Source organism: Somniosus microcephalus, chromosome 10 (genome assembly GCF_052327205.1).
Source record: "Somniosus microcephalus isolate GS21.2 chromosome 10, FLI_Smic_1.0, whole genome shotgun sequence".
NCBI lineage: Eukaryota > Metazoa > Chordata > Chondrichthyes > Squaliformes > Somniosidae > Somniosus > Somniosus microcephalus.
Window position 1 is genome coordinate 10,442,582 of NC_140996.1, and position 27,492 is coordinate 10,470,073.

At 47.2% G+C, this 27,492-nt stretch overlaps 1 protein-coding gene across 1 annotated transcript in view; it reads left to right on the forward strand.

Moving 5' to 3' along the window:
- The window catches only part of LOC147111437 (solute carrier family 15 member 1-like), an 88,746-nt gene that overhangs the window by 15,271 nt on the left and 45,983 nt on the right, over positions 1-27,492 (forward strand). The window contains exons 4-9 of the mRNA XM_085999886.1: positions 778-919; positions 3,987-4,106; positions 15,917-16,016; positions 17,690-17,780; positions 18,837-18,917; positions 20,350-20,432. Coding sequence (XP_085856012.1) covers positions 778-919; positions 3,987-4,106; positions 15,917-16,016; positions 17,690-17,780; positions 18,837-18,917; positions 20,350-20,432 — 617 coding nt within the window. The remainder of the gene's footprint in view (positions 1-777; positions 920-3,986; positions 4,107-15,916; positions 16,017-17,689; positions 17,781-18,836; positions 18,918-20,349; positions 20,433-27,492) is intronic.

Consider the following 27,492-nt stretch of genomic DNA (forward strand, 5'->3'; position numbering starts at 1 on the left):
GCGATTATCAGACAAAATTTGACACCGAGCCACATCAGCAGATATTAGAACAGGTGACCAAAAGCTTGGTCAAAGAGGTAGGTTTTAAGGAGCGTCTTAAAGGAGGAGAGAGAGGCGGAGAGGTTTAGGGAGGGAATTCCAGAGCTCGGGGCCCAGGCAGCTGAAGGCACGGCCGCCAGTGGAAATCAGGGATGCGCAAGAGGCCGCCAATGGTGGAGCGATGAAAATCTGGGATGCTCAAGAGGCCTGAATTGGAGGAGCGCAGAGATCTGGGAGGGGGGTTGTGGGGCTGGAGGAGGTTACAGAGATAGGGAGGGGCGAGGGGCCATGGAGGGTTTGAACATAAAGATGAGAATTTTGAAATAGAGGCGTTGCTTAACTGGGAGCCGATGTAGGTCAGCGAGCACAGGGGGTGATGGGTGAACAGGACTTGGTGCGAGTTAGGACACGGGCAGCTGAGTTTTTGGATGAGTTCAAGGTAACGGTGGGTGGAATGTGGGAGGCTGAACAGGAGTGCTTTGGAATAGTCAAGTCTAGAGGTGAAAAAGGCATGGATGAGGGTTTCAGCAGCGGATGAGCTGAGGCAAGGGGCGGAGACGGACAGCCTGGAGGCATGGAACTAAAGAACAACGTAGGACTGGAGGAACCCGCTTTATGATATTAAGGATTATGTAACAATTCAGTTCACTAACTTCCTATTTTAGTAAAGGTGAAACATTTGTCAATAAATTAGTATTATGGTCTGACGAGTCTGTATTCTGTGTCTTCTTCATTCAGCGGTGCTTGTCCTGTATTTCCGCTATTTTCTGCACTGGGATGAGGATCTTGCGACGGCTGTTTATCACGCCTTTGTTGCTCTGTGCTACTTAGCACCCATCCTTGGTGCAATTATCGCTGACTCCTGGTTGGGGAAATTCAAGTAGGTATTATAAAAATAATTATAGAGTCATAACACGGAGTCATAGCAGCACAGAAGGAGGCCATTCAGCCCATCGAGTTCGTGCCGGCTCTCTAGAGCAATCCAGTCAGTCCCATTCCCCCGCTCTATCCCCGGAGCCCTGCAAGTTTATTTCCCTCAAGTGCCTATCCAGTCTCCCCTTGAAAACATCGAGTGTCTCCGCTTCCACCACTTCTGTCGGCAGCGAGTTCCAGGTCATCACCACTCGCTGTGTTTCATAAGCAAAAATGTAACAACAATAAAACTAAATGGTACAATTTTAAAGGGGGTGCAGGAACAGAGAGACCTGGGGGTGTACGTACACAAATCTTTGAAGGTGGCAGGACTAGTTGATAATGCTGTGAAAAAAAGCATACAGCATCCTGGGCTTTATAAATAGAGGCACCGAGTACAAAAGCACAGAGGTTATGCTAAACCTTTATAAATCACTGGTTAGGCCCCAGCTGGAGTATTGTGTCCAATTCTGGGCACCGCACTTTAGGAAGGATGTCAAGGCCTTGGAGAGGGTGCAGAGGAGATTTACTAGAATGGTACCAGGGATGAGGGACTTCAGTTATGTGGAGAGACTGGAGAAGCTGGGATTGTTCTCCTTAGAGTAGAGAAGGTGAAGGGGAGATTTGAAAGAGGTGTTCAAAATCATGAACAGTTTTGATAGAGTAAATAAGGAGAAACTGTTTCCACTGGCAGGAGGGTCGGTAACCAGAGGACACAGATTGAAGGTAATTGGCAAAAGAACCAGAGGGGAGATGAGGACATTTTTTTTAATTTTTTTTTTTAAAAAACTTAGCGAGTTGCTGTAATCTGGAATACGCTGCCTGAAAGGAAGCAGATTCAATAATAACTTTCAAAAGGGAATTGGATAAATACTTGAACAGGAAATATGTGCAGGGCTCTGGGGAAAGAGCAGGGGGGGAGTGGGACTAATTGGAGAGCTCGTTCAAAGAGCCGGCACAGGCACGATGGGCCGAATGGCCTCCTCCTATGCTGTAGGAGTCTATGATTATCTGATAAAATTGACTTGTTTTATCATGCACAGTCATGGAAAGTCGTTGCTGATGCGGTGGTGCGTCAGTCTCGCAGGAGAATTGGAAAATGTATCTTGTGCTGCTAAAGACATTGGGAGTTTGCAAAGTAAATCCATTTTATGTTGGATATTCTGGCATCTTCTGCCATTCACTCATAGACACATAGAAGATAGGAGCAGGAGTAGGCCATTCGGCCCCTCGAGCCTGCTCCGCCATTCAATGAGATCATGGCTGATCATCCAAATTCAGTACCCTGTCCCTGCTTTCTCCCCATATCCCTAGATACCAAACGAATGGGGGTTTCTGGCCCTCACCCACTAACAGTCAGTTACAAACCGCGCAAGACATGTTGTCTTGCTACTTCAGCCAATCACAAGAGAGCAGTGAAATCATCGGGGGTAATTTCAACCTAACTTCCCCGGGCAGGAATCCCACGGAATTGGATAGAACAGCGGTTTTACTCCCCGTCCGGTATTACTGACCGCTGACTTCATTGAAGAGTAAAACCCGCCGCCCCCCAGTGCTGTCAGTTTCCCGATCGGGTCGGGTTAGGTTAAAATTGCTCCCATAAGTTAGCAAATCAATTAACACGCAACGCCAGGGTTCATTCAAGTGGGAACTCTCAGCAGGTCGGGCAGCATCCATGGAGAGAGAAACAGAGTTTACGTTTCAGGTCGAAGACCTTTCGTCAGAACTGGAAAAAAAACAGGAAATGGAACAGATTTTAAGCCACTCCTCTATCACCCCCAGCACCCCTTCCCCTGGCACCTTCCCGTGCAAGTGCAGGAGATGCAACACCTGCCCTTATACCTCCTCCCTTCCCACTATCCAGGGCCCCAAGTACCCCTTCCAGGTGAAACAGCGATTTACTTGTACTTCTTGCAATCTAGTATACTGTATTCGCTGCTCACGATGTGGTCTCCTCTACATTGGGGAGACCAAACGCAGATTGGGTGACTGCTTTGTGGAACACCTCCGTTCAGTCCGTAAGGGTGACCCCGAGCTTCCGGTCGCCTGTCACTTTAATTCACCGCTCCATTCCCACTCGGACCTCACCGTCCTCGGCCTCTTGCATTGTTCCATGGAAGCTCAGCGTAAACTCGAGAAACAGCACCTCATCTTTCGATTAGGCACTTTACAGCCTTCCGGACTCAATATCGATTTCAACAATTTCAGATCATAATCTCGGCCCCTATCATATATATATATTTTTTATCCACATTTTTTGTTTTTGCCTTTTTCTCTTCCCTCCCACATGGCAGCCGTCCTTCACTCTGCCAGCGCGATTCACACCTCATCTAGAGCCATCCTTTGTTCCTTAACCTGTCCCATTACCATCGCCTCTTGCCTTGAATATCTCTTAATGTCTCTTTACTTCTCCTGCCTTCCATCCTATCACAGACCTTCCCTTTGGTTCTTTCATCCCCTCCCCCTTTTCCCAGCCCCTAAACTTGCTTTAAAATCTGTTCCATTTCCTGCTTTTTTCTCAGTCCTGACGAAGGGTCCCAGACCTGAAACGTCGACTCTGTTTCTCTCTTCACGGATGTTGCCTGGCCTGCTGAGTTTTTCCAGCGTTTTCTGTTGTTATTTCAGATTTCCAGCATCCGCAATATTTTGCTATTGTGTTTCATTCAAGTGGGAGTTTGTTATTCTGGTGTGTGTGTGTGTTTTCTCAATTATTTGGGGAGAATGGGAAAGAATAGGCCACTTGCGAGCAGTGAGGTGAAGGTGGTGATTTCTTCCCAGGATGGGAGATCAACATACCAGAGAACTGCACTGCAAAGTGATGATAAAATATACGAGTATAATGGTGCAGATGTGTTGTACAAGTTGTGTCAGAACATTGTGATTCTGTGCGCAGAGGCAGTTTTTCCACTGCTGTTCAGGAATGGGGTCCATCAGAGTGTGTACACTTTAATAACCAGTTTGGGCCAGGCTTTTAGTACTGCGCTGGATCTCTTTGTGCCCTTGTCTCAATTAGTCTTAACTTTCTATCCTAACAGGACCATCATCTACTTGTCCATTGTGTATACTATTGGACAGCTGGTGATATCAATCAGTAGCATTGCAGACATAACTGATCATAACAAAGACGGTAAACCGGAAAACATGCAGCTTCATATGTGAGTACACTCAATTGTTCAACAAAATTCCTATCGCTAATAGTGGCGCTGCAGGTTAACAAGGCCATAAAGAAAAGCAAATCAGGCCCTGGGATTCATTTCTAGAGGGATAGAATTGAAAATCAGCGAAGTCATGCTAAACTTGTATCGAACCTTGGTTAGCCCACACTTGGAGCACTGCGCACACTTCTGGTCTCCATGTTACATAAAGGATATAGAGGTACCAGAGAAGGTGCTAAAAAGATGTACAAAGATTGATAACAGAACTGAGAGGTTATACCTGTCAGGAAAGACTGAACAGGCTGGGGTTCTTTTCTCTAGAAAAGAAAAGGCTGAGGGGCGACATGATAGAGGTCTTTTAAGATTAGGAAAGAGTTTGATAGGGTAGAAGTAAGGAAGGTGTTTCCACGTGTGGTGGAGACCAAAGCTAGGGGCCATCAATATAAGATGGTCACTAATAAATCCGATAGGGAATTCAGGAGAAACTTCTTTACCCAGAGAGTGGTGAGAATGTGGAACTCGCTCCCACAGGGAGTGGTTGAGACAAATGGTATAGATGTAGTTAGGGACAGTTAGATAAACACATGAGGGAGAAAGGAATAGAAGGATATGCTGATAGGGTGAGATGAAGAGGGGCGGGAGGAGGCTCGTGTGGAGCATAAACACCGGCACAGACCAGTTGGGCCGAATGGCCTGTTTCTGTGCTGTGCGTTCTATGTAACAGTCCATGGGGGAAAAATTCGGTTGCTTTGCGCCTCCCATTAGTGCCCTAAGAGGATGTTAATGAGGCACAAAGCAACTAGCGCCCGGGCGCGGCGATGTTTGCGCCGCTCGTGAAATTGACCAGACATTTTGCGGCGGCGCTAAACACTAACGCCACGATCTCCTGCACCCGCAGATTGCGACGTCAGTCGAGTACGCAACGCCCCGGTAGCGCCCCGGACCGGATATCGAGTGGCACCCCCTGCCTTACCGCCTACCGCTAGCAACGACGGGTTGAGGGGAGCGTTTTGCATTCGGGAAGGGACTGGGGGAGCGCTATTTAAAGGCGACCACTTCCTGCCTTTTTTTGTCGGTGACATTTTTGCACCACACATTCTGAGTGAGAGAGAGACTGCAGGAGATATTCAATGCTGTATGAAGGAGTTTTGGGTACTGAGCAGCACTTTGCAGGTTCATTTTGATTTGCCCTTCCTTGTATCGATTTAGAAGAGACTATGGGGGCTGCACTCTGAGCTCTTTCCCTGGGCCTCTCCATTGTTCTTTCCAGCAGATTTGATGTACAGGTCTCTCCAGGCCGAGATTCAAGGCTGCAATGAGCAGGATGTGGATGGAGAGCAAGATCGACCCTCCCCTTTAAGAACTGGCCGGCGCCAGTGTGTCTGTGTTCCATTGCTGACTGACATCACATGAGCTTCGCCAGCGCTGAGGTAGCGCCTCACTCCTCTGCGTTAGCACCTTAAGAGAGGTGTGTCGCACCTGATTTAGCGCTCCAATCACCTCAGGGGCGATAGAAGCCAAGTTTGCAGTCGGAGGTGATAATTAGCGCCAGGCGCTAAACTTTGCGCCCGGCCGATAATTGCGCCCCAAACAGGGTGGTACAGAATTTCTCCCCCCATGTATTTTGTTCTAATTTTATTTAAACCCTTTAACATTGTTGCATTTGCAAAGATAATCCAAAGGCCGTATGTAGAGCTCAGTTCATGTTGCTTTTAATGGCTGATCCAAACACACTCTTGCAGGCAAAAGCAATCGAATACCTATATCCAATGTCAGACACAATACAACGATAACAGCACTATCAAACTCCATGTGCTCAGGCCAAGGCAATCGAGTACCTATCACCAATGTCAGACATAACATTTCCTCCCCCCTCACAGAATTTCAAACATGAAATGTAGTGACAAAGTCCTGTAGGTGGCCAGGGCGAGAACGTGTACGAACAGGCCGAGGTGCGGACTGGTGAAGAGCAGGCTGAGGCACAATATCTGCTTGAGGGTTGGCTGACTGAGGCACATGTGCATCCCGCCACTCTGGGGGTGAGGCTTGGGGATTAGGTCCGTATAATCCCGCATCAGGGGGTGCTGGCACCTTCCGAAGGCGGCTGGCATGCCACCGAGAGCCGTCAGTGAGGCAGAAAGTGGCTGGTCCAAGTTGGCGGCTGATTTGGAGAGGGGAGGACCAGAATGAGGCCATCTTATTGTTGCGGTGAGGCCTGCGGACTCTGACCCAATCGGAGGCTGAGATGTTGGGCGCCTTGGCCCTCTTTGACTGGTCAAAGCGGAGTTTCATCTTCCCCTGCTATCTAGCAACTGTGGCTTGAGCCCGTGGAGCAGGGCTCTGAGCTAGCGAGGGGCGGAGCCTGCCAAGGGGCAGCATGAGCTCACGGCCTAGCATGAGGGATGCGGGTGAGACCCCTGTAGTGGAATGCTGGGAGGCTCTGTAGTGCAGCAGTGTGTGGAGGAGGGCCTTGTCAAACGCACACCCCTGGGATAGGTGTGCTCTGAGGCCATTTTTCAGTGTCTGGTTAAAACGCTCCACCCCCCCATTTGACTCGGGGTGGTAGTACGCTGTGCATATGTGACGGATGCCCTTGCTCTCGAAGTAAGAGGAGAGTTCCGAAGAGACCATTTGGGGGCCATTGTCTGTGGTGATGGCCTTTGGATGCCCCCAGCGGGAGAACATAAGAACATAAGAAATAGGAGCAGGAGTAGGCCAATCGGCCCCTCGAGCCTGCTCCGCCATGCAATAAGATCATGGCTGATCTGATCCTAACCGCCAACCTACTATCACAGAACCATCTCCTGAATCTAACAGAATTAGACACACGAAATAGGAGCAGGATCAGGCTACACGGCCCCTGGGCCCGCTCCGCTACCCACAGAGCCATGTCCGATCTGACCTAGACTCATGTCCAAATTCCTGCCCGCTCCCCGTAACCCTTAATTCCCTTTACTTCTAGGAAACTGCCTATTTCTGTTTTAAATTTATGTAATGATGTAGCTTCTACAGCTTTTTGGGACTCAAGGATATCGATGATGACCCGAGAGGTGACGGAGCCCACGGCAGTGACCTCTGGCCATTTTGAGTGCAGGTCATAGGTCACCACTAGGAACCGTTGATGGTGGGGGACACCATAGATCCCCCCGCAGACGTCCAGCTGCAGGTGCTCTCAGGGATGAGGGGGCCAGGCAAGGGGTTGCAGGGATGGAGGAGCTTGGTGGCCAGTCTTGCCACTTACAAGGCAGGCTGCACAGTCCTTGACCAGGGCCTCAATTTCCCTGTCGATACCTGGCCACCACACTAGGTCTCGGCATCGTTGTTTGAGCTTCACTATGCCCAAGTGGCCCTCGTGCGCCATGGATAAAACACGCGCACGAAGTGCACTTGGGACCACAGTGCAGAGCCCACGTGCAATGCAGGAGTCATTCCAGCAGGAGAGCTCCTCTTTAACTCTGGAGTAGGCAGACAGTTCCTCAGGCACCTTGCAAGGCCAGCCATCTCTGATGAAGGTGCACAGCTGGGAGAGGGCCGGATCCTGTTCAGAGGCCTCTTTGAGCTCCTGGAGAGAGACTGTGGTTTGGAGAGGCGTGTGCAGCATCTGGATGATATCCTGTTCCACATGTTCAGACCCGACGAGTGGGGCTGGGGCAGAGACAGTGCGGGAGAGCAGATCTGCAACAACATTGTCACGTCCTGGTGTGAACTGGAGATTGAAATTGTATTGGCGGAGGCGGTCAGACCAGCGGTGTAGACGCAGTGGTCTGTGGCCCGTGCCGGATGTCGACAGCAGGGCAGTGAGAGCCTGGTGATCGGTTCGCAGGGTGAAGGCATGGCCATACGTGTACAGGTGCCACCGTTCACATGCCCAGACGCACGCCAGCGCCTCATGCTCGCCTACTGAGTACTTCTGTTCAGTGGGGCTAAGGGCTCGGGAGGCAAAGGCGATTGGTTTCTCCACTCCATTCTGTATCTGCGATAACACCGCCCCCATAGCTGCAGCGGACGCGTCGCAGGTGATGAGGGCGGGGCTGGCGACGTCAAAGTGAGCCAACACTGGAGGCGACGTGAGCTGCGATTTGAGGCGGCGAACAGCTTCCGTACAGGCTTGTGACCACACCCAGGGCTCATCCTTTCACAGGAGCTGGCGCAGTGGGGCTGTGGTGGCTGAGTACTGGGGCAAAAACTTCAGGTAGTACCCAGTCATGCCAAGGAAGGAGGCAACCTGTGCTGCAGAGCTGGGTTCTGGGATGCTGTGAATGGCATCCACGTTTGACTGGAGTGGGGATATACCGTCGGCCGACAACCGAAACCCCACAAATTCGATCTCTGAAACAGCAAAGACACACTTTTCACCATTCAGTGTGAGCTTGTGTTTTGCTAGAGCCGTGAAAACTCTGTGAAGGCGTTCGTCGTGAGTGGAGGTCGAGGGCCCATGCACAACGATGTCATCCAGGTAGATGGCCACCCCAGGAATGCCCGTGAGCACAGAGGACATCACCTTTTGGAAGCAGCTGGGTGCAGAGCTAAGTCCAATTGGCATCCTGGTGTACCGAAAGATGCCAGCATGTGTCACAAAAGCAGTGAGGTCCCTGCTGCTGGGGTGGAGGGGAACCTGTAGATAGCCCTGTCGAAGGTCCAGTTTCGAGAACAGGATGGAACCATAGAATCGCGCTGTGAGTTCCTCTGACGTGGACAGTGGATATTTGTCAGGGATTACGGCCTTATTCACTGCTCGAAGATCGACAGAGACGCGTAGACCACCTGACTTTTTCGTTGCGACCACCAGGTTGGAGACCCATGGGGAGGCCTCAACTGGTTCGATGATGCCAGCTTCCAGTAGCTGCTTTAGTTCATCTGTGACCCCGTCACGGAGAGCAAGCGGGATGCGGCACAGTGGCTGAATGACAGGGGTAACGGTGGAGTCAACCATGGGCTGGTGGGTGAAGGCAGTCAGGCAGCCCAGACCCTCGAAGAGTGCTGGCCATGTTTGGCGCCACGGTGAGGCAACGTGCAGAATCGCAGACCCGCCGGTGTCCAAGAGAGAAAAACCCAGGTCAGTGAAAAGATCCAGTCCCATCAGGTTAGCTCCTTGGCGTGCCACATGAAAACAAAAATCTGGCAAAACTTTTGTTCCATAGCGTACAGTGAGGTTGACTGAGCCCACTAGTCCAATTTTCAAATTACCATACCCGCAAAGGGCAGTGGAGAGCACAGAGAGTGGCAGGGAGCTGAAAAAGCGTTTGAATGTGTCCACATTCAGCAGTGAGACGCTGGCACCGGTATCCAACAACGGAGGGATGCACACATCATTCAGGTTAATTGTGCACAACTTGAAAGCCACTACTGGCCCAGAGCTCACGTTGTGGATTATAGGCCAACTGCTTGAGGACTGAGAGTGTTCATTTGTAGCAACAGGGGCAGAGCGGCAGACATTGGCAAAGTGATTTTGTTTTCCACAATTGCGACAGGCTTGGCCGCGTGCGGGGCAATTCTGCACTCTGGTAGCACGTGAACGAGATCCGCAGTTTCCACACTGTTGCCGCGGTAGCGCGCGTTGCTGCCATCGCACGAGCATTACAGTGTCAGAGCTGTCGGGGCCGAGGGCGCCGTCACTGGGTGTGTGTGCTAGTTTCGCTGCACATTCGGCTGCAGACTCCACTTGAAAGGCAATGTTGACTGCCTGTGACAACGACAGATCGTCGGACTCGAGTAACAGTCTTTCACGCACTCTCACGTTGTTGGTGTGCTCTATTAGTTGATCACGCACCATCTCGTCTTGTAGTGCACCGAACTTGCACGAGCTAGCTAACCCCCTCAAATTAGCCACGTATTGATGCACCGACTCGCCGGGGAGTTGGTGACGCTGTCTAAAAATGAATCGCTGCAGGAGGGCACTTTGTGGTTCAGAGAAGTGGGTGCTTAACAGAGCCACAGCCACATCATACGTTTGAATTGAGTCTGCTGCGCATAATGTCCCAAGAACACGCTGGCCCTCCGCTCCCAAGCAATGGGATAACAGTGCCTTTTTCCGTGCTGTACTCACATTTTCTAGTCCAAGAGCAATGAGGTAGGTTTCAAAGGACTGTAACCAGTGAACCCATGGGATCGGGGGCTCACCGGGTAGTGCAAGGAAGGGAGGAGGTGGTGGAAGAGAGATTTCAGCCATCCTTGTCGCCAAATGTTGCGTTTGCAAAGATAATCCAGAGGCCGTATGCAGAGCTCAGTTCATGTTGCTTTTAATGGCTGATCCAAACACACTCTCACAGGCAAAAGCAATCGAATACCTATACCCAATGTCAGACACAATACAACGATAACAGCACTATCAAACTCCATGTGCTCAGGCCAAGGCAATCGAGTACCGATCACCAATGTCAGCCATAACAAACATGTCAGTTGTATCTGTCACATCTGGCAAGGTTCGGGTGCAACTGGTTTTACCCATTTCTTAGCCTTTCTTCGATAAATTATAGCATCATGTTTAATATTTTCAGGATAGTTCATTGAAAGTGGAATTTCTTATTCCCTTAAGGATCAGTCGTGAGTGTTTTGAAAAGTAATGAATGCTTTGTATTGAATCAAAATTAATATTTACAGTGAAGTAAGAATTGAGAGAGATTTGCCAATATTTGTAAACATTGGGCCAGAAATTCGCGGCCAGAAGCGTGAGTACGGTCGGGGTACTCACGCATTTGGCCGTTGGAAATGCCGGCGTTCAGCAGGAACAGCGCATGCGGGGAACGCCGGCATTTCCAGACCCGAGGTCTATTCACAGCGCGTGCGACTGCACAGGCAGCGCTTGCGCAGTGAACTTTGTGGATTTCAATGATGGATTCAGTGAGGGTAAGTCCTTAGAAGTTACACTTGAAAAAAGCAAGTGTAAAGTTGTTCATTGGCTGCGGAGGAAGATATATTTTATCGTGGAGCTTCTGAAATGCAATATTTTTGTTTGGGAAAGGGAGGGAAGTTATTTTAAGAAATTTTAAGTAAGTTTTAAAGTTAAAATTTTTTTTTTCCCCAAAAGGGTTTTCAGAACGGTAGGTAGAAGGAGCAATTGTGGCTGTGTGAATGGAATGTGAGAATGAGTTATGTATGTATGTCCACATATATTCCTTTACGTATATGTATGTATGTTTTATATTCCTTTACTAATGTGTATGAATGTATGTTTTTAATTATGATTTTCCAATAAGTTACTTTCTCTGAAAGTCATAATTAAATAATACATTCATACACATAAGTAAAGGAATATATACATAACACGCAAAGGAATATATACAGACATACATACTTTCAGAAGCTCCACGATAATAAATATCTTCCTCCGCAGCCTCTGGAGCAACTGTACCCATGCTTTTTTCATGTGTAAGTTGTAATGACTTGACCTCACTGAAAGCATTAATGATAGCGGCGAATTATACTGCGCACGCGCTGCCTGTGCAGTCGCACGCGTTCTGCCTCTGAACCCCTTCGTTCAGAGGACAGGAAATGCCGGTTTTCCCCACATGCACTGTGCATGCTGAAAACCGGCATTTCATCCGGCCAGATGCGTAAGTACCCCGACCGTACTCGCGCATTTGGAAGGGAATTACTGGGCCAACATTTTACATGTCAATAAAATGAAAAATTTAACAATTGCACGACTTGCCCCCTCGCATCTGCGACTGAGGGTCCAAGGAGGTGCATTGCGCAAGAGGTCATCATCGTACGTATCCTCACACTGTTCCCTTTGGGGAACTGTATGAAGTGGTGGAAGGATTTATGGCCGTGATTAACGCTCATTCCGTGACCGTAACCATCTTTGAACCAGCCATTAGGGTGGTTAGTCCTATGGCGGGAGGGTTTTACGGGCTCCCACAACCCATCTGAGGGGGGGGGGGGGGGCCACCAACACCCACGGACGCAAGTATCCCGCTGGATGTCCACCCAGAATTTAAAGTTGGAGCTCCGACTCCACTTGCCGGGACTGTCTGGAGTGGGGTTCAAAACCCTACTCCTTCTGGCCCAGCGGCGGGGATGCTTACTGCTACGCAAAAGGCCCACTCCGCACAAAAGGTGACACCCATACGTTTCCTGCGCCTTTTCCCTCCCCGTGACTGGAGCCCTATGCTGCCATTTCACGTTGCTAATCGGATTGGGCCTTTGTCATAGCGGTAGGATCCCCGCCGCTGGGCCAGATCAGGGTAGGGTTTCGAACCCCACTCCAGACAGTCCCGGCAAGTGGAGTCGGAGCTCCGGCTCTAAATTCTGGGTTGACATCCAGTGGGATATTTGCGTCCGTGGGTGTGGGTGGCCCCCCCTCCTTGTATAGCTTGTGGGAGCCCGTAAAACCCTCCCGCCATAGGACTAACCGCCCTAATGGCTGGTTCAAAGATGGTTACGGTCACGGAATGAGCGTTAATCATGGCCATAAATCCTTCCACCACTTCATACAGTTCCCCAAAGGGAACAGTGTGAAGACACGTATGACGACGACATTGCTAAATAAATAAATGGAATTAAAAAAATTCTTTTAGGGCTTTTAAAAGTCTTTAAATTGCTTTAATTCTCTTTAAAACTACTTCAGATTACTCAAAATAATGTAAACATTTTAAAAAGTTTATAAAAGTTACCAAAATCTTCAAAAAACTTCCAAAAACCTATTTAAACTGCTGCTTTGCATGTAAAAATGCTTAGCAGCTTGACAGAAACATTGGGGGCGTGTCCAGTGAAACTGAGACCTCAAGGGGCGTGTCTCACTTGCACTGCACGCTCCTGGCTTCGCGCTGGCTGCACTCCTGGGCGGCGTGACGTCATACGCTGCCCGGGATTCTTCTTTTTCAAACACCAAGTCCAGGCGTCCCTGGAGCTGATCGGCAGTAGTGCGGGGTAAGTGCATATACGGGGCTTGCACGCGCGGCAAGCCCCGTTCACCAATTTCTGGCCCATTGTAAGCAAATGGTATTATATAAAAAAAGAAAGTTTTGCATTTCTACAGCACCTTTCACAACCTCAGGACATCCCAAAGTGTTTTACAGCCAATGAAGTACTTTTGAAATGTGGTCACTGTTGCAATGTAAGAAACGCGGCAGCTAATTTGTGTACAGCAAACTCCCACAAACTGCAATGTGATAATGACCGGATAATCTGTTTTAGTGATGTTGGTTGAGGAAGAACACCCCTGCTATTATAAGAAATAAGAGCAGGAGTCGGCCATACGGCCCCTCGAGCCTGCTCCGCCATTCAATAAGATCATGGCTGATCATCGACCTCAACTCCACTTTCCCGCCCGATCCCCATATCCCTTGATTCCCCTAGAGTCCAAAAATCTATCGATCTCAGCCTTGAATATACTCAAAGACTCAGCATTCACAGCCCTCTGGGGCAGAGAATTCCAAAGATTCACCACCCTCTGAGTGAAGAAATTCCTCCTCATCTCAGTCTTAAATGGCCGACCCCTTATCTTGAGACTGTGCCCCCTAGTTCTAGACACTCCAGCCAGGGCAAACAACGTCTCAGCATCTACCCTGTAAATCCCCTTCAGAATCATGTATGTTTCAATGAAATCACCTCTCATTCTTCTAAACTCCAGAGAGTATCGGCCCATTCTGCACAATCTCTCATCATAGGACAGCCCTCTCATCCCAGGGATCAATCTAGTGAACCTTCGTTGCACCGCCTCCAAGGCAAGTATATCCTTCCTTAGATAAGGAGACCAAAACTGTGCACAGTACTCCAGGTGTGGTCTCACCAAGACCCTGTACAATTGTAGCAAGACTTCCTTACTCTTATACTCCAACCCCCTTGCAATAAAGGCCAACATGCCATTTGCCTTCCTTATTGCTTGCTGTACCTGCACGCTAGCTTTCTGTGTTTCTTGCATGATGACACCCAAATCTCTCTGAACACCAACATTTGAAAGTTTCTCACCATTTAAAAATATTGTGTTTTTCTATTCTTCCCACCAAAGTGAATAACCTCACATTTCCCTACATTATACTCCATCTGCCACCTTACTGCCCACTCACTCAGTCTATCTATATCCCTTTGCAAACTCGTTGTGTTCTCCTCACAGCTTACTGTCCCACCTAGCTTTGTTTTACCTGCAAATTTAGATACATTACACTCGGTCCCTTCATCTAGATCATTAATATAGATTGTAAATAGCTGAGGCCCCAACACTGATCCTTGCGGCACCCCACTAGTTACAGCCTGCCAACCTGAAAAAGATCAATTTATCCCTACTCTCTGTTTTCTGTCCGTTAACCAATCCTCTATCCATGCTGTTATATTACCCCCATCCCCATGAGCCCTAATCTTGTGTAATAACCTTTTATGTGGCACCTTATCGAACACCTTTTGGAAATCCAAATATACTACATCCACTGGTTCCCCTTTATCTACCCTGCTAGTTACATCCTCAAAAAACTCTAATAAATTTGTCAAACACGATTTCCCTTTCATAAAACCACGTTGACTCTGCCTAATCATGTTATGATTTTCTAAGCACCCTGACACCACTTCCTTAACAATGGATTCCAGCATTTTTCCGATGACTGATGTCAGGCTAACTGGCCTGTAGTTCCCTATTTTTTTCTCTCCCTCCTTTCTTGAATAGCGGTGTTACATTTGCGACCTTCCAATCCACTGGGACCATTCCAGAATCTAGGGAATTTTGGAAGATCAAAACCAATGTATCCACTATCTCTGCAACCACCTCTTTTAGAACCCTAGGGTGTAGGCCGTCAGGTCCAGGGGATTTGTCGGCTTTTAGTCCCATTAGTTTCTCTAGTACTTTTTCTCTACTTATATTAATTATGTTAAGTTCCTCACCCTCATTAGACCCTTGGTTCCCCACCATTTTTAGTATGCTTTTTGTGTCTTCTACTGTGAAGACAGATACAAAATATTTGTTTAACGTTTCTGCCATTTTCTTATTCTCCATAATAATTTCTCCTGTCCAAGTCTCTAAGGGGCCAACGTTTACTTTTGCTACTCTCCTTTTTACATACTTGTAGAAGCTCTTACAATCTGCTTTTATATTTCTTGCTAGTTTTCTCTCATTCTATTTTTTCCCCTTTTTATCAATTTTTTGGTCATCCTTTGCTGGTTTCTGAAACTCTCCCAATCCTCAGGCTTACTATTATTCTTTGCAACAGTATAAGCTTCTTCTTTCAATCTAATGCTATCCTTTACTTCTTTACTTAGCCACGGTTGGATCACTTTTCCCGTGGAGTTTTTGTTTCTCAATGGAATGTATTTTTGTTGAGAATTATGAAATATTTCTGCTCTTCCGACAGTGCGGCGCTCCCTCAGTACTGCCCCTCCGACAGTGCGGCGCTCCCTCAGTACTGCACCTCCAACAGTGCAGCGCTCCCTCAGTACTACCCCTCCGACAGTGCAGCGCTCCCTCAGTACTGCCCCTTTGACGGTACGGCACTCCCTCAGTACTGCCCCCCCCCGGCAGTGCAGCGCTCCCTCAGTACTGCCCCTTCGACAGTGCATCGCTCTCTCAGTACTGCCCCTCCGACAGTGCGGCGCTCCCTCAGTACTACCCCTCCGACAGTGCAGCGCTCCCCCAGTACTGCCCCTCTGACAGTGCAACGCTCCCTCAGTACTGCCCCTCCGACAGTGCGGCGCTCCTCAGCACTGCACTGGGAGTGTCAGTCTAGCTTATGTGCTCGATTCTCTGGAGTGGGACTTGAACCCACAACCTTCTGACTCAGAGATGAGAGTGCTACCCACTGAGCCCCGGCCAACATCTGATACACTAAATTCCACCTAAGTTTGTGGATTATAATGCAAGCGGCTGATTTTGTTTCCTCCAGAGGACTGTCAATGCTCGGACTGTCACTTATTGCTGTGGGGACTGGTGGCATCAAGCCTTGTGTGTCGGCATTTGGCGGAGACCAGTTTGAAGACCACCAGGTAAACATAAATATTAAGTTTAAAATGCATTTTTATCTGCAACTAAAGCCACAGACAGAAATGCTTTAAAAAAATTCCTGTTTTTGTTGATAAAATACCTGACCGCAAAACCCGATGGAATCTTTCCACCAGTTGATTATGCTGTAGTACCCCAGTTTTTTTCTGGTTCAAGTTATGTAAAGGCATTGTTCAAATGTTAACACTCCAGGACACGTTGACCCAAAACTTGCTGGCACGGGGCAGCTCGCGGCGTTTGCCCCGTTAGTTAGACTTCCTCCTCATCACCCTTCAGCTTGAAATTTTTCTGCCCTGTGTCTCGCTGGGAGCGCGAGCGAATAACAGGGCGGCGAGGTCAGCGGGGCATCTGGGACCTCGGTAAACGACGGGACCAACAGTCTATCTCCTTAACCCATGAGATTTAAGGATTGAGAAAGAAACAGAGTGAACGACGGAAAAGGCAATCGGGTGAATTAGAGTCAAATCAGGTATGGAAAGAAAAATGAAGAGAGGGAAAGAAAGATTGGAAAAAGAAAGAAAGAGACAAAAAGGAAAAGTAAGAAAAAAATCATTAAATTTTTAATTTAAAAAATCTCTAACAATTTACTATCCGCAGGAATGAGACTCTAAAGTTTCAATTGTTCCTTTCCTGGGCCAGAAAGGTTGAGTGGCATTGGATAACATAGAATTACATCGGATATACGGCACAGAAACAGGCCATTCGGCCCAACCAGTCCATGCCGGTGTTTATGCTCCACTCGAGCCTCCTCCCATCTTTCCTCATCTAAATCTATCAGCAAAACCCTCTATTCCCTTCTCCCTCATATGCTTGTCCAGCCTCCCTTTAAATGCACCCATACAATTTGCTTCAACCGCACCCTGTGGTCGCGAGTTCCACATTCTCACCACTCTCTGAGTAAAGAAGTTTCTTCTGAATTCCCTATTGGATTTCTTGGTGACTATCTTATATTGATGGCCTCCAGTTTTGCTCTCCCACACAAGTGGAAACACTCTCTCTGTATCCACTCTATGAAAACCTTTCATAACCTTTGTAGCGCTAAAGGAGATTATGGAGATGGCTGCATAGAGCGACGCCGCCATTCTCGGCCAGAAGGGAGATGATTGGTTAATTCTCCAGTCAATCATGCCCGGAGACAGCACTGCTGTAAGTGACTGGGGTTAATTTTACGCACATCATTTGTATTATGTAACTATCCGCCACTGACTACATTTTGCAGGAACAAAGATCTTCTCATTAAAGGGGTCCTTACGCTGTTAAATTCCAGTCCTAACTTTCTGCGGTGAGTTTAATGGGTAATTAAGACGCAAATCCAGCAATTTCTTGAAACTCGCCGGGAGGTTGAGGGCGAGCTGCCGTTTTCGCGAGGCTAATGGGCGGAGCAGTGCAAATCATCCGGCAACTCGTGGCGATTCGCAACTCACGGGGGGAATCTCTCCCTCGCCACAAGTTGCCGGGTGATTCACACGTCAATAACGGCGAGCATCGTTAAACCCAACGCTACCTTGGCAGCAAAGTCTGGGCCAATAAGTGAACACCAGATGATGCCTCAACGCCCTTGTGTTACAGAGTAAACATGAATTTCTGTAAATATCTCAAAGTGCCTTTGATTCCTTCTGCTGTTCGAGTCAACGTTCTCTTTATTTTTTCTCCCAAGGAAAGACAAAGGAGCAGGTTCTTCTCAATTTTCTATTTATCAATCAATGCAGGAAGTCTCATTTCCACAATTGTTACTCCCGTACTGAGAGGTAGGCATCAGTTGGCTTTGCTTGATGAAGCGTGTATCCAAAGTAAAACCAGAAACTGCAAAATGGTTGTTGGAAAAGTAAAAGCCAATGAGAGTCTTTGTCGATCATCATTTTGATTGAAAATTAATGAAGTTAAGCATAAGTAATCCGACACATTTGTAACACTTAATTTCCACCATTTTCTGTGTGCAATTATTTCATTTGTCCGTTAGTCATGTTACCTAGCACAAACTGGCTTATGACCAATAGGATTATCAGATCATGGCTTAATTTAGACATAGGAACAGGAGGAGGCCATTCAGCCCCTCGAGCCTGTTCCGCCATTCAATTAGATTGTGGCTAACCTGTATCTTAACTCCATCTCCCCGCCTTGGTTCCGTAACCCTTAATACCCTAGCCGAACAAAAAATCTATCAGTCTCAGTTTTGAAATTTTCAATTCACCCCCCCGGCCTCAACAGCTTTTTTGGGGGGGGGGGGGGGGGGGGGAAAGTGTTCCAGATTTCCACTACCCTGTGTGTGTAGAAGTGCTTCCTGACATCACCCCTGAACGGCCTGGCTCTAATTTTAAGGTTCTGCCCCCTTGTTCTGGACTCCCCCCACCAGAGGAAATAGTTTCTCTCTCTCTCTCCCTTATCAACTCCTTTAATAATCTTAAACACCTCAGTCAGATCACCCTTAATCTTCTATACTTGAGAGAATACAAGCCTAGTCTGTGCAAGCTGTCCTGATAAATTAACCCTTTTAGCCCCGGTATCATTCTGGTGAATCTGCACTGCCCCTCCCTCCAAGACCGATATATCCTTCCTGAGGTGCGGGGCCCAGAGCTGAACGCGGTTACTCCAGATTGGGGGTCTGACCAGAGCTCTGTACAGCTGTAACATAACTCCCACCCCTTTGTATCCCAGCCTCCTCCAGATAAAGACCAACGTCCCATTAGCCTCTTTAATTATTTTTTACTTGCACCTGATCTTGACAGTAAGGGTCATGAAGAGTTAATGAAATGTCCTTTTTGTGCATGAAGTTCTAACCATGCCATAACTCTTGTGTATTTTAGAGTACCAATGTGGAAAGTTCCCCCAGGCCTGTTACCCGCTGGCTTTCGGTGTACCAGCAGCCCTGATGGCAGTTGCTTTGAGTGAGTCTTATAAACTCTTTTCTCCAGAAAATAAACGAGATAGATAGATTGCCACAATCTGTATCATTTGGAGATACCAGGTGGTGAGGGTCTTCGCTCACTCGCTCACAGCCAACGATTTCCTGCCTATTCATTTTCATGAACAGTGGGTACGGTAGCATCGTGGTTATGTTTACTGGACTAGTTAATACAGTAGGCCTGGACTAAATGCCTACCTTGAAGAAGTTCTGCTCTTCTTTTCGACAGGGTCTCCGTTTGGCTCTTCAACCTCGTTCATCTTCATTACTTTCAGTTTCCCTTCTCGTGTTTGCCGTCTTTTGTCTCTCCACTAGTCCGATCACCATCTCGTCTCATTTTGAATACCTCTTAATGTCTCTTCACTTCTCTTTTGTTCTTTCCCAGCCCCCAAACTGACCTTTTAATCTGTTTCATTTCCTGTGCTATTTTCAGTCTTGACGAAGGGTTTCGACCTGAAACATTGACTCTATTTCTCTCTCCACGGATGTTTCCTGGACTGCTGAGTTTTTCCAGCATTTTCTGTTGTTAATTAGGCCTGGACTAATGATCCACGAGACGTGAGTTCAAATCCCGCCATAGGCAGCTGGGGAATTTAAATTCAATTAATTAAATTAATCTGGAATTTTAAAAAGCTAGTGTCAGTAATGGTGACAATGAAATTACCAGATTGTCGTAAAAACCCATCTGGTTCACTAATGTCCTTTAGGGAAGGAAATCTGCCGCCTTTACCCGGTCTGGCCGATATGTGACTACAGACCCACAGCAATATGGTCGATTCTTAACTGCCCTCTGCGGTTCAAGAAGGTGGCTCAGCTCACTGAGGGCAATTAGGGATGGGCAATAAATGCCGGCCTTGCCAGTGATGCCCACATCCCGTGAACAAATATTTTAAAAAAATCATACGTTGCCCAAGTGTTTGGCTTGCCAACCTGCCAGGATTGTGCTGGAACCTCCCGGAAACACAGATTCATCTCCTGAGCACTGCAGCCAGCAAACACCCGGCAGAAAAATCATAGGGTGCATTTAAAAAAAAACTGTGTGTCCTTTTCCATTTTCTTTGAACACTTTCATTTAGAACCGTAGACGCAGCACAGAAGGAGGCCATTCGGCCCGCCGTGCCCGTGCCGGCTCTTTGAAAGAACTGTCCGATTAGTCCCGCTCCCCTTATTCTAAAAATATGGGGAAATAAAGACTGTTTGACCGGGCGGGGGGAGGGGTGCAACTGGCAGTGGGAGAGCATGCGCTGGAAAACTCCAAGAGTACAGCCAACCATGCCCTACCATACGTGATTTCCCAATAGGCATTCTTGGCAGGCAAGGTTCCACACCGGGAGCGACGAGGGATATATACGCTTACTCTTAGATTTGGTCAAGGTAACTATAATCCATTAACCATATCATGCTATGTCTTTCAGCTGTATTTACTGGAGGAAGTTCTTTGTACAAGAAGTCCGCTCCCCAGGGGAATATTGTATCTACAGTTGCCAAGTGCATTGCGGTAAGTAAAGAAACAAAACCATGCCCCATGCAGGAAGGTTGAGAAGGATACGACTTAGATGATGAGATAGAAAGCCACATATCCAAATTTGCCAATGACACAAAGATAGGTGACATTTTAAGCAGTGTAGATGGAAGCATAAAATTACAAAGAGATATTAATAAGAAAGACTTGCATTTATATAGCGCCTTTCACAACCACTGGACATCTCAAAGCGCTTTACAGCCAATTAAGTACTTTTGAAGTGTAGTCACTGTTGTAATGTGGGAAACGCGGCAGCCAATTTGCGCACAGTAAGCTCCCACAAACAGCAATGTGATAATGGCCAGATCATCTGTTTTTGTTATGTTGGTTGAGGGATAAATATTGGCCCAGGACACCGGGGATAACTGCCCTGCTCCTCTTCAAATAGCGAGATGGGATCTTTTACGTCCACCTGAGAGAGGACAGTCAGGGCCTCGGTTTAACGTCTTATCTGAAAGACAGCACCTCCAACAGTGCAGCACTCCCTCAGCACTGCACTGGAGTGTCAGCCTGGCTTTATGTGTTCAAGTCCCTGGAGTGGGACTTGAACCCACAACCTTCTGACTCAGAGGGGAGTGTGCTACCCACTTTTTAAATTTTTTTTATATTATACTTCATTGAACATTAAGAACATTTACAACATCGTGATCATTACATTGTATGATACAAATCAATTCCACCGCTCTGCACAGCCATTCCGCCACCACCTTTTAACATCAAAACCTAAAGTTTAATTTGTCACCTGCAACATATATTAATCGATTGTACTTTAAAAATTGGTTGTAAAATACTGTCCTTAAATTCCTTTCTGAATAAAACATCCAGAGCCTTATAATGATCTTTTAGCTTATATTTAAAATACTCTTTTAGATTGATTCTCCTCCCCTTAAAAAACAGAGCATTCCTTCTTTGCACAATCACGAATCTAGCCAAACTGAACAATAAATTAATTGCCGCTCCGCTAGACTCGGGCAGACTCTCCTGCAATCCCCATCTCAAAATTGAGTCCCACGGAATTCCCATTCTCACTCTTCGGTCCCCACCCAGCAAAAAAGCTTCACACAACTGTCGAACATAGTACTTAAAGTCATTTAACTGCAGACATAACACCAGTAAATGGGACAGAGTCTCATCCTGTGTCCCACACATTGGGCAAGTTGCCGCCTCCACTCGTCCAATCTTGCACAAGACCGTCATGGTAAAAATCCGGTTATGAGCCAATTTGAAATCCAGTTCAATCCATTCTGGGCATTTAAAATTCGCCCACACTCCCTTCCAAATCCTGTTGAAGTCCAGCTGTGGGTATATACTCTGCCAAAACTCCTGACCAGCAGGTGTCTTGAATCTCCATTCTCTGAATACCTCATAGAAATCTCGAGTATTACAGTTGTCAAATTGGACCAACTCTCCCCCTTTCTCCAGTACAAAGCTTGGAAAAGCAGGACGCATTTTACTTCCTTTGGAGATTTCCGCATTTATTTCTTCCATCCAATCCTGTGGCATTGCCCTCACAATCTTCTCATACATGATTCCTATTGCTTTTCCTTCTACCTCCTGATCCTCCTCCCACACCATGTCCCTCACTATCGCTTCCGGCAACCAACCTGGAATCACCTCGTATAATACATCTTTCACAGATATAATCCCAGCTTTTATAAAAGCTTGATTAAATAAAACCTCTCCTTCGATGTTGACCCACCTATTCAGAAATAAGGGCTGTTCTAAAAATTCCTCAGCCCCCTTGGGCATAAACTGCACACTTTTTAAAAATGGAGCCCAAGTCTCTACAACCCCCTTATAAAACCTAGGGAGAAGTTTAATCGATTTCAAAAACATATTATTGTATTCCATATACAATATCCCCTGCCCTCCTATCCCACTTCGTTTTAAAAAATGCTCAAAACAACTCTTCTAAAAACTTGTATTTGACTTCTGAAGAAATCTCTTCACCCATTTGATTCTAAAGGATTTTTTCTTCAAATCAATATCTGGGAAATTGAGTCCTCCCTGATTTCTCTGTCCAATGATGGTATTGTAAGCCACCAAGGCTGGTTTCCCTTCCCATAAAAACCTCACACAAGCCTCTCGGATGGACTTTTCTGCCCACTCAGGAATATCCTCCACCGTCAATAAGTACCATAGCTTAGATAGCAGGAGAGCAGACACCACTGTCGCTCTTCCTTGCACTTTCAACCACCTTCTTTCCCACCTTCCCAAAATCTTTTTAATTTTCATAACCTTCGGTTCCCAATTTAATCGATCCACTTCTTCCCTATCTTTCTTGCACTCCATATGCACCCCCAGAACTTCCAAAACCTCCACCACCTTAAAGGGACATACCCCCAACCCCTCCCTGCAACCAGGCATTGGGACTTACTGTAATTCACTCTGGCACCTGAAGCTCTACAATATTCCTCCACTACCTCCATAGCTTTCCTCACTGACTCCCCATTTCTCAATGTTAAGGTTGTGTCATCTGCATATTGGTGTATCACCGACACCAGCCCAGAACTGGGTACCACAATCCCAACTACACCTTGTTTCTTTCGCATCATGTAACCTAATCACAGAAACCCCACAGTGCAGATAGAGGCCATTTCGGCCCATCGAGCCTGCACCGACACATATCCCACCCGATCCCCGTAACCCCTACACCAACACATATCCCACCCTATCCCCGTAACCCCACGTATTTAATCCCCCTAACACTAAGGGTCAATTTATCATAGCCAATGGTTCTGCTACCAATGTGTACAGCAATGGGGACAGGGGACAACCCTGTCTCACTGATCTCTATATTGGAAAATACTTAGATAAAAAACCATTACATTTAACACAGCTAAATATGTTTGAATAAAAAATCCTTATCCGCTGAATAAAATTTTCCTTGAAACCAAATGCTTCCAAAACCTTCAATAAAAACTCACGAGACCCTATCAAAAGCTTTCTCTTGATCTATCTTTAATACATAAGCCTCCCTCCCACTCTCTTCCATGAGCTCTATCGCATCTCGGATTGAGACCACAGAGTCTGCGATGTCCCGGCCTATGACTCCATAGGACCGAGAGGGCCAAACTATCTCCGGTAACACCTCCTTCAAACGATTTGCCATAAAACTCGCCAAGATCTTATAATCCACATTTAATAGTGTGATGGGCCTCCAATTCTTCAGATCCCATCTATCCCCTTTATTTTTATAAGCTAAGCTTATGATACCTCTCCTCATAGATGGGGGCAGGCTTCCCTCAATATTAATTTCCTTAAAAACTTCTAAGAGCAATGGACTTAAAATCTCAAAAAATTCCTTATAAAATTCTGCACTTAGTCCATCGGACCCTGGGCTTTCCCCCCCCCTTCATTCCACTTATTGCTATTTTTATTTCCGCTAATCCTACTTCTTTATCACACATGCTTCTCTCATCCTCCTTTAAACCCTTTTCAATAAAAGCAGTAACCTTCTCCATCTCCAAATTGGAAATGTCTTCTTTTGTATATAGCTCTTGATAAAAGCTGCTAGCCGCCTCAAAAATCTCCTCCCTTTCATGAATGATCTTCTCCCCAACCTTCAACTCTTCAATTAATGATAATCTCTGTCGCAGCTTCTCTTGCTCCAGAAAATATCTAGTGCATCTTTCGCCCTCCAATGCATCTCTAGCATTTGCACGGAGAATGGCCCCCTTGCATTTTTCAGCTTGCAATAATTCCCACTCTTACTTTAGCACCCAGAACTTAGTCTCAGCTCCCTTATCCCCTCCGTCAACTGCTTTACAGACATCCGTAAACCTTTTGTTTATATTCTCTTCTCGATGCCGGTTACCTGCCGCCCTCTTTTTCCCCATAACGTACCGAAAAACCTTTTACCTCATATTTGAAATTGTCCCACCAAACTCTTCCTTCTTTCTTTCTTTCTTTCAAGAACAAAAAAGTTCCTTCCGAGCATTCTTTATTATATTTATAATCCCTTCTTTATAAGCACTTTCTTTCAGGTATTGATTGTTTAAAATCCACACCCCTGAACCGATCTTAACTCTGCTGTTCCTAATTCTAAGAACCAAAGCCGAGTGATCACTAAAAAATACTTTTTATAATAAATCTCCATCACCTCCGAACTTAACCCTTCCCACATTAACACAAAATCTATTCGGCTCTGTTTTAAAACATCACCCACCCAACCTGCTCTGGAGAACTCCCTTTTTATGGGGTTCCAGTCCCTCCATAAGTCTCTCAAATTTAAATTTGCCATCATTTTTACAATCATCCCTCTGGAGCTATCATCTTTAAAGGTCATCTGGGCTGAAATGTCCATCCAAGATAAAAAATACATTAAAATCCCCCACTATACAAGGATTTGCCACCTCTGCCACTTCAGTGAATAAACCCCGAAAAAACTCGCGACGCTTGCAATGGTCGTTCGGTGCATAGATATTAAAGAGATCACAATTAAATCCCTCCAATTTTACCCTTAGCCGTAAAAATCTCCCCTCAGTGTCCTTGTCCACCAAGGCAACGTTCTCTTCTATGGACGGACTCACCAAAACAGCCACCCCTCTACGGTTATTGTTTGCACAACTTGCAAACACCTCTCCCTTCCAAACCTTCTGAACTCTTTCTAGAATATCCTCATCCCAAAAGGTTTCTTGCAGACACAACAAGCCCGTGCCTTTAAAACCCTGCAACAACTGCTGCAATTCCTTCTCACCCCTCAGTCCGTTCACATTAAATCGAGACCAATGTAATCATGGCTCCAAAGAAGGGAAGTATGCCCAATAATCTCCCCATCATTTAATCTCTGGCTCTTCCCTCCTCTCATGCTCCTTCTCAACTTTTCGGGCAGCTGTTGCTTTTTCCTGCAGCCTCCGGCTCTTTTTCCCCTCCTGTTTCAGCCTCTTCCTTGCTTTAAGTTTGGACCCAGGAGCTGCCCTTTCTCCCTCCTTCTGCCCCTCACTAACCTTTCCCTTGCCACATGATGCCACCCCATCTCCGACTTCCATGTCTCTGTCCCCCTCTAATTCCTCACACTCAAGCTCTTCTGCAACCCCCTGTGCCTGCTCCCTGTCCGATACATAATCCTGCTCCCCGTCAGATACTTCATCTCCCATAGAGAGTCTTCCTGCTATCGCAGTTTCTCCCACTGTGCCGCCCCCTTCGACCACGTCTCCACCTCTGACCCTTGCACCTTGTTCCCTCACTCCATGGGACAATGGTGCACCTAAATTGTTCCCTTCTGACGGCTCTATCTCGCCGATCCCAACCTGCTGTCCCTTTAAGGCTCCTGCCTCTTGTACTCTCGCCCCCGTCCTGCCCCCTCCCACTCACCAAAATATCCGACTCCCCGCCTCTCCCCGGAGCACTCACTTCCACCACACACCCCGCTCCTGCCTCCTCTCCCCCCGCAGATACCAGACTCCCCAGGGGGAGCCGAACTGCACTAAGGCTCGAGTCTGCACTCGACCCTCGCTGCCCGCTGCTGTCTTTGTTCCCCTCCACAACCCTCGTCGTGTTTTCCGCCATCTCCATCTCCGCTCCGCCATCCTCAGCCTCTTCCTGTGCTCTTTTTTCCTTCATTTTACCGGCTGTGTCCTCCGACTGCACCGCACCTCCGGCCATTCCACACTCCTCTCCCGCTCCTTCTCCCATCTCATCACTCATTTCGCTCCCTTCTGCCACACACTCACAGCGGGTGGGGCCTTTACGACACACCCCACAGCTCTCTGCCTTGCAGCTCCGCGCGATATGTCCCGACTCACCGCAATTGTAACAATACAAATCAGGACAGTTTCTTACGAGATGGTCATGTCCCAGACAATAGTAATACACCTTTACTTGGTTATCGTGCAGCACACAAAAGTACTGCACCCCTTCCAGTGTCTCGAACTTCATACTGTACGGCAAAGACCTTACCCCCTCTGGGAACTGCACCTTTACATACCGGGTTCCGTCTGCTACCAGTGTTCCCGGATAGTACCTCCTCTTTATTTCGGAACAGATTTTAATGTCCCACGACTCCAACTTTTTGCTCAGCACTTCGTCCTCGATGTACACAGGCAAGTTCAAAAATGAAACCACCACCTCCTCTGAATATAGCAGAGTCACCTCCAAGAATTTCGCCCCAACTTTCAGACCGAGCAGCAGTTTTTCCACCTCCTCACGGCCACCGACCGTCATCTCAAATCCCACATTTGGTTTTGGTCGGCAGACAAAACAGCTTCCCTCACCACAGTCCTCATGAACCGCCTGAATTATATCCCAGGCTCGAATCTTCTTATCGTCACATTGCACCACCACCGTATTTTCTTCACCAAACCTCCTGAGGTCCCGGCCCAAATCTTTGGGCCTTTTCTTTCCCCTTCCCACCACAGTTTCTTCCCGAATAAAATTCCTCTCGGGAATATTGTCCTCTAAGGGGCCCGGCACTCCGGACCCCTCAGCAGCCATCTGGCTGTTTTTTGTGGGCCAAAAAGGCCCTAAAACCTGAAAACAACACCCCAAAACCCTCCACCAACTTTTTACAAAACTCCCTCCAACACCCAGCTGCAATTAGGCAACCAGTCACACCTGGCTCACTCCTAGCCCCTCCCACCTAGAGAGGGCCACCCACTGGGCCACGGCTGACACTGCTACAGATTATAGATTAATTATATTGCTATAGATTATAGATACAGCTACAGATTATAGATTAATTAATTAATAGATTAAGTGAGTGGGCAAAATTGTGGCAAATGGATTTCAATGTAGGCAAATGTGAGGTCATCCACTTTGGACCGAAAAAGGATAGAACAGGGTACTTTCTAAATGGTGAAAAGGCAAAAACAGTGGAGGTCCAAAGGGACTTGGTGGTCCATGTACGTAGATCATTAAAATGTCATGAACAGGTACAGAAAATAATCAAAAAGGAATGCTGGCCTTTATATCTAGAGGACTAGAGTACAAGGGGGTAGAAGTTATGCTGCAGCTGTACAAAGCCCTGGTTAGACCACACCTGGAGCACTGGGAGCAGTTCTGGGCACCACACCTTAGGAAGGATATATTGGCCTTG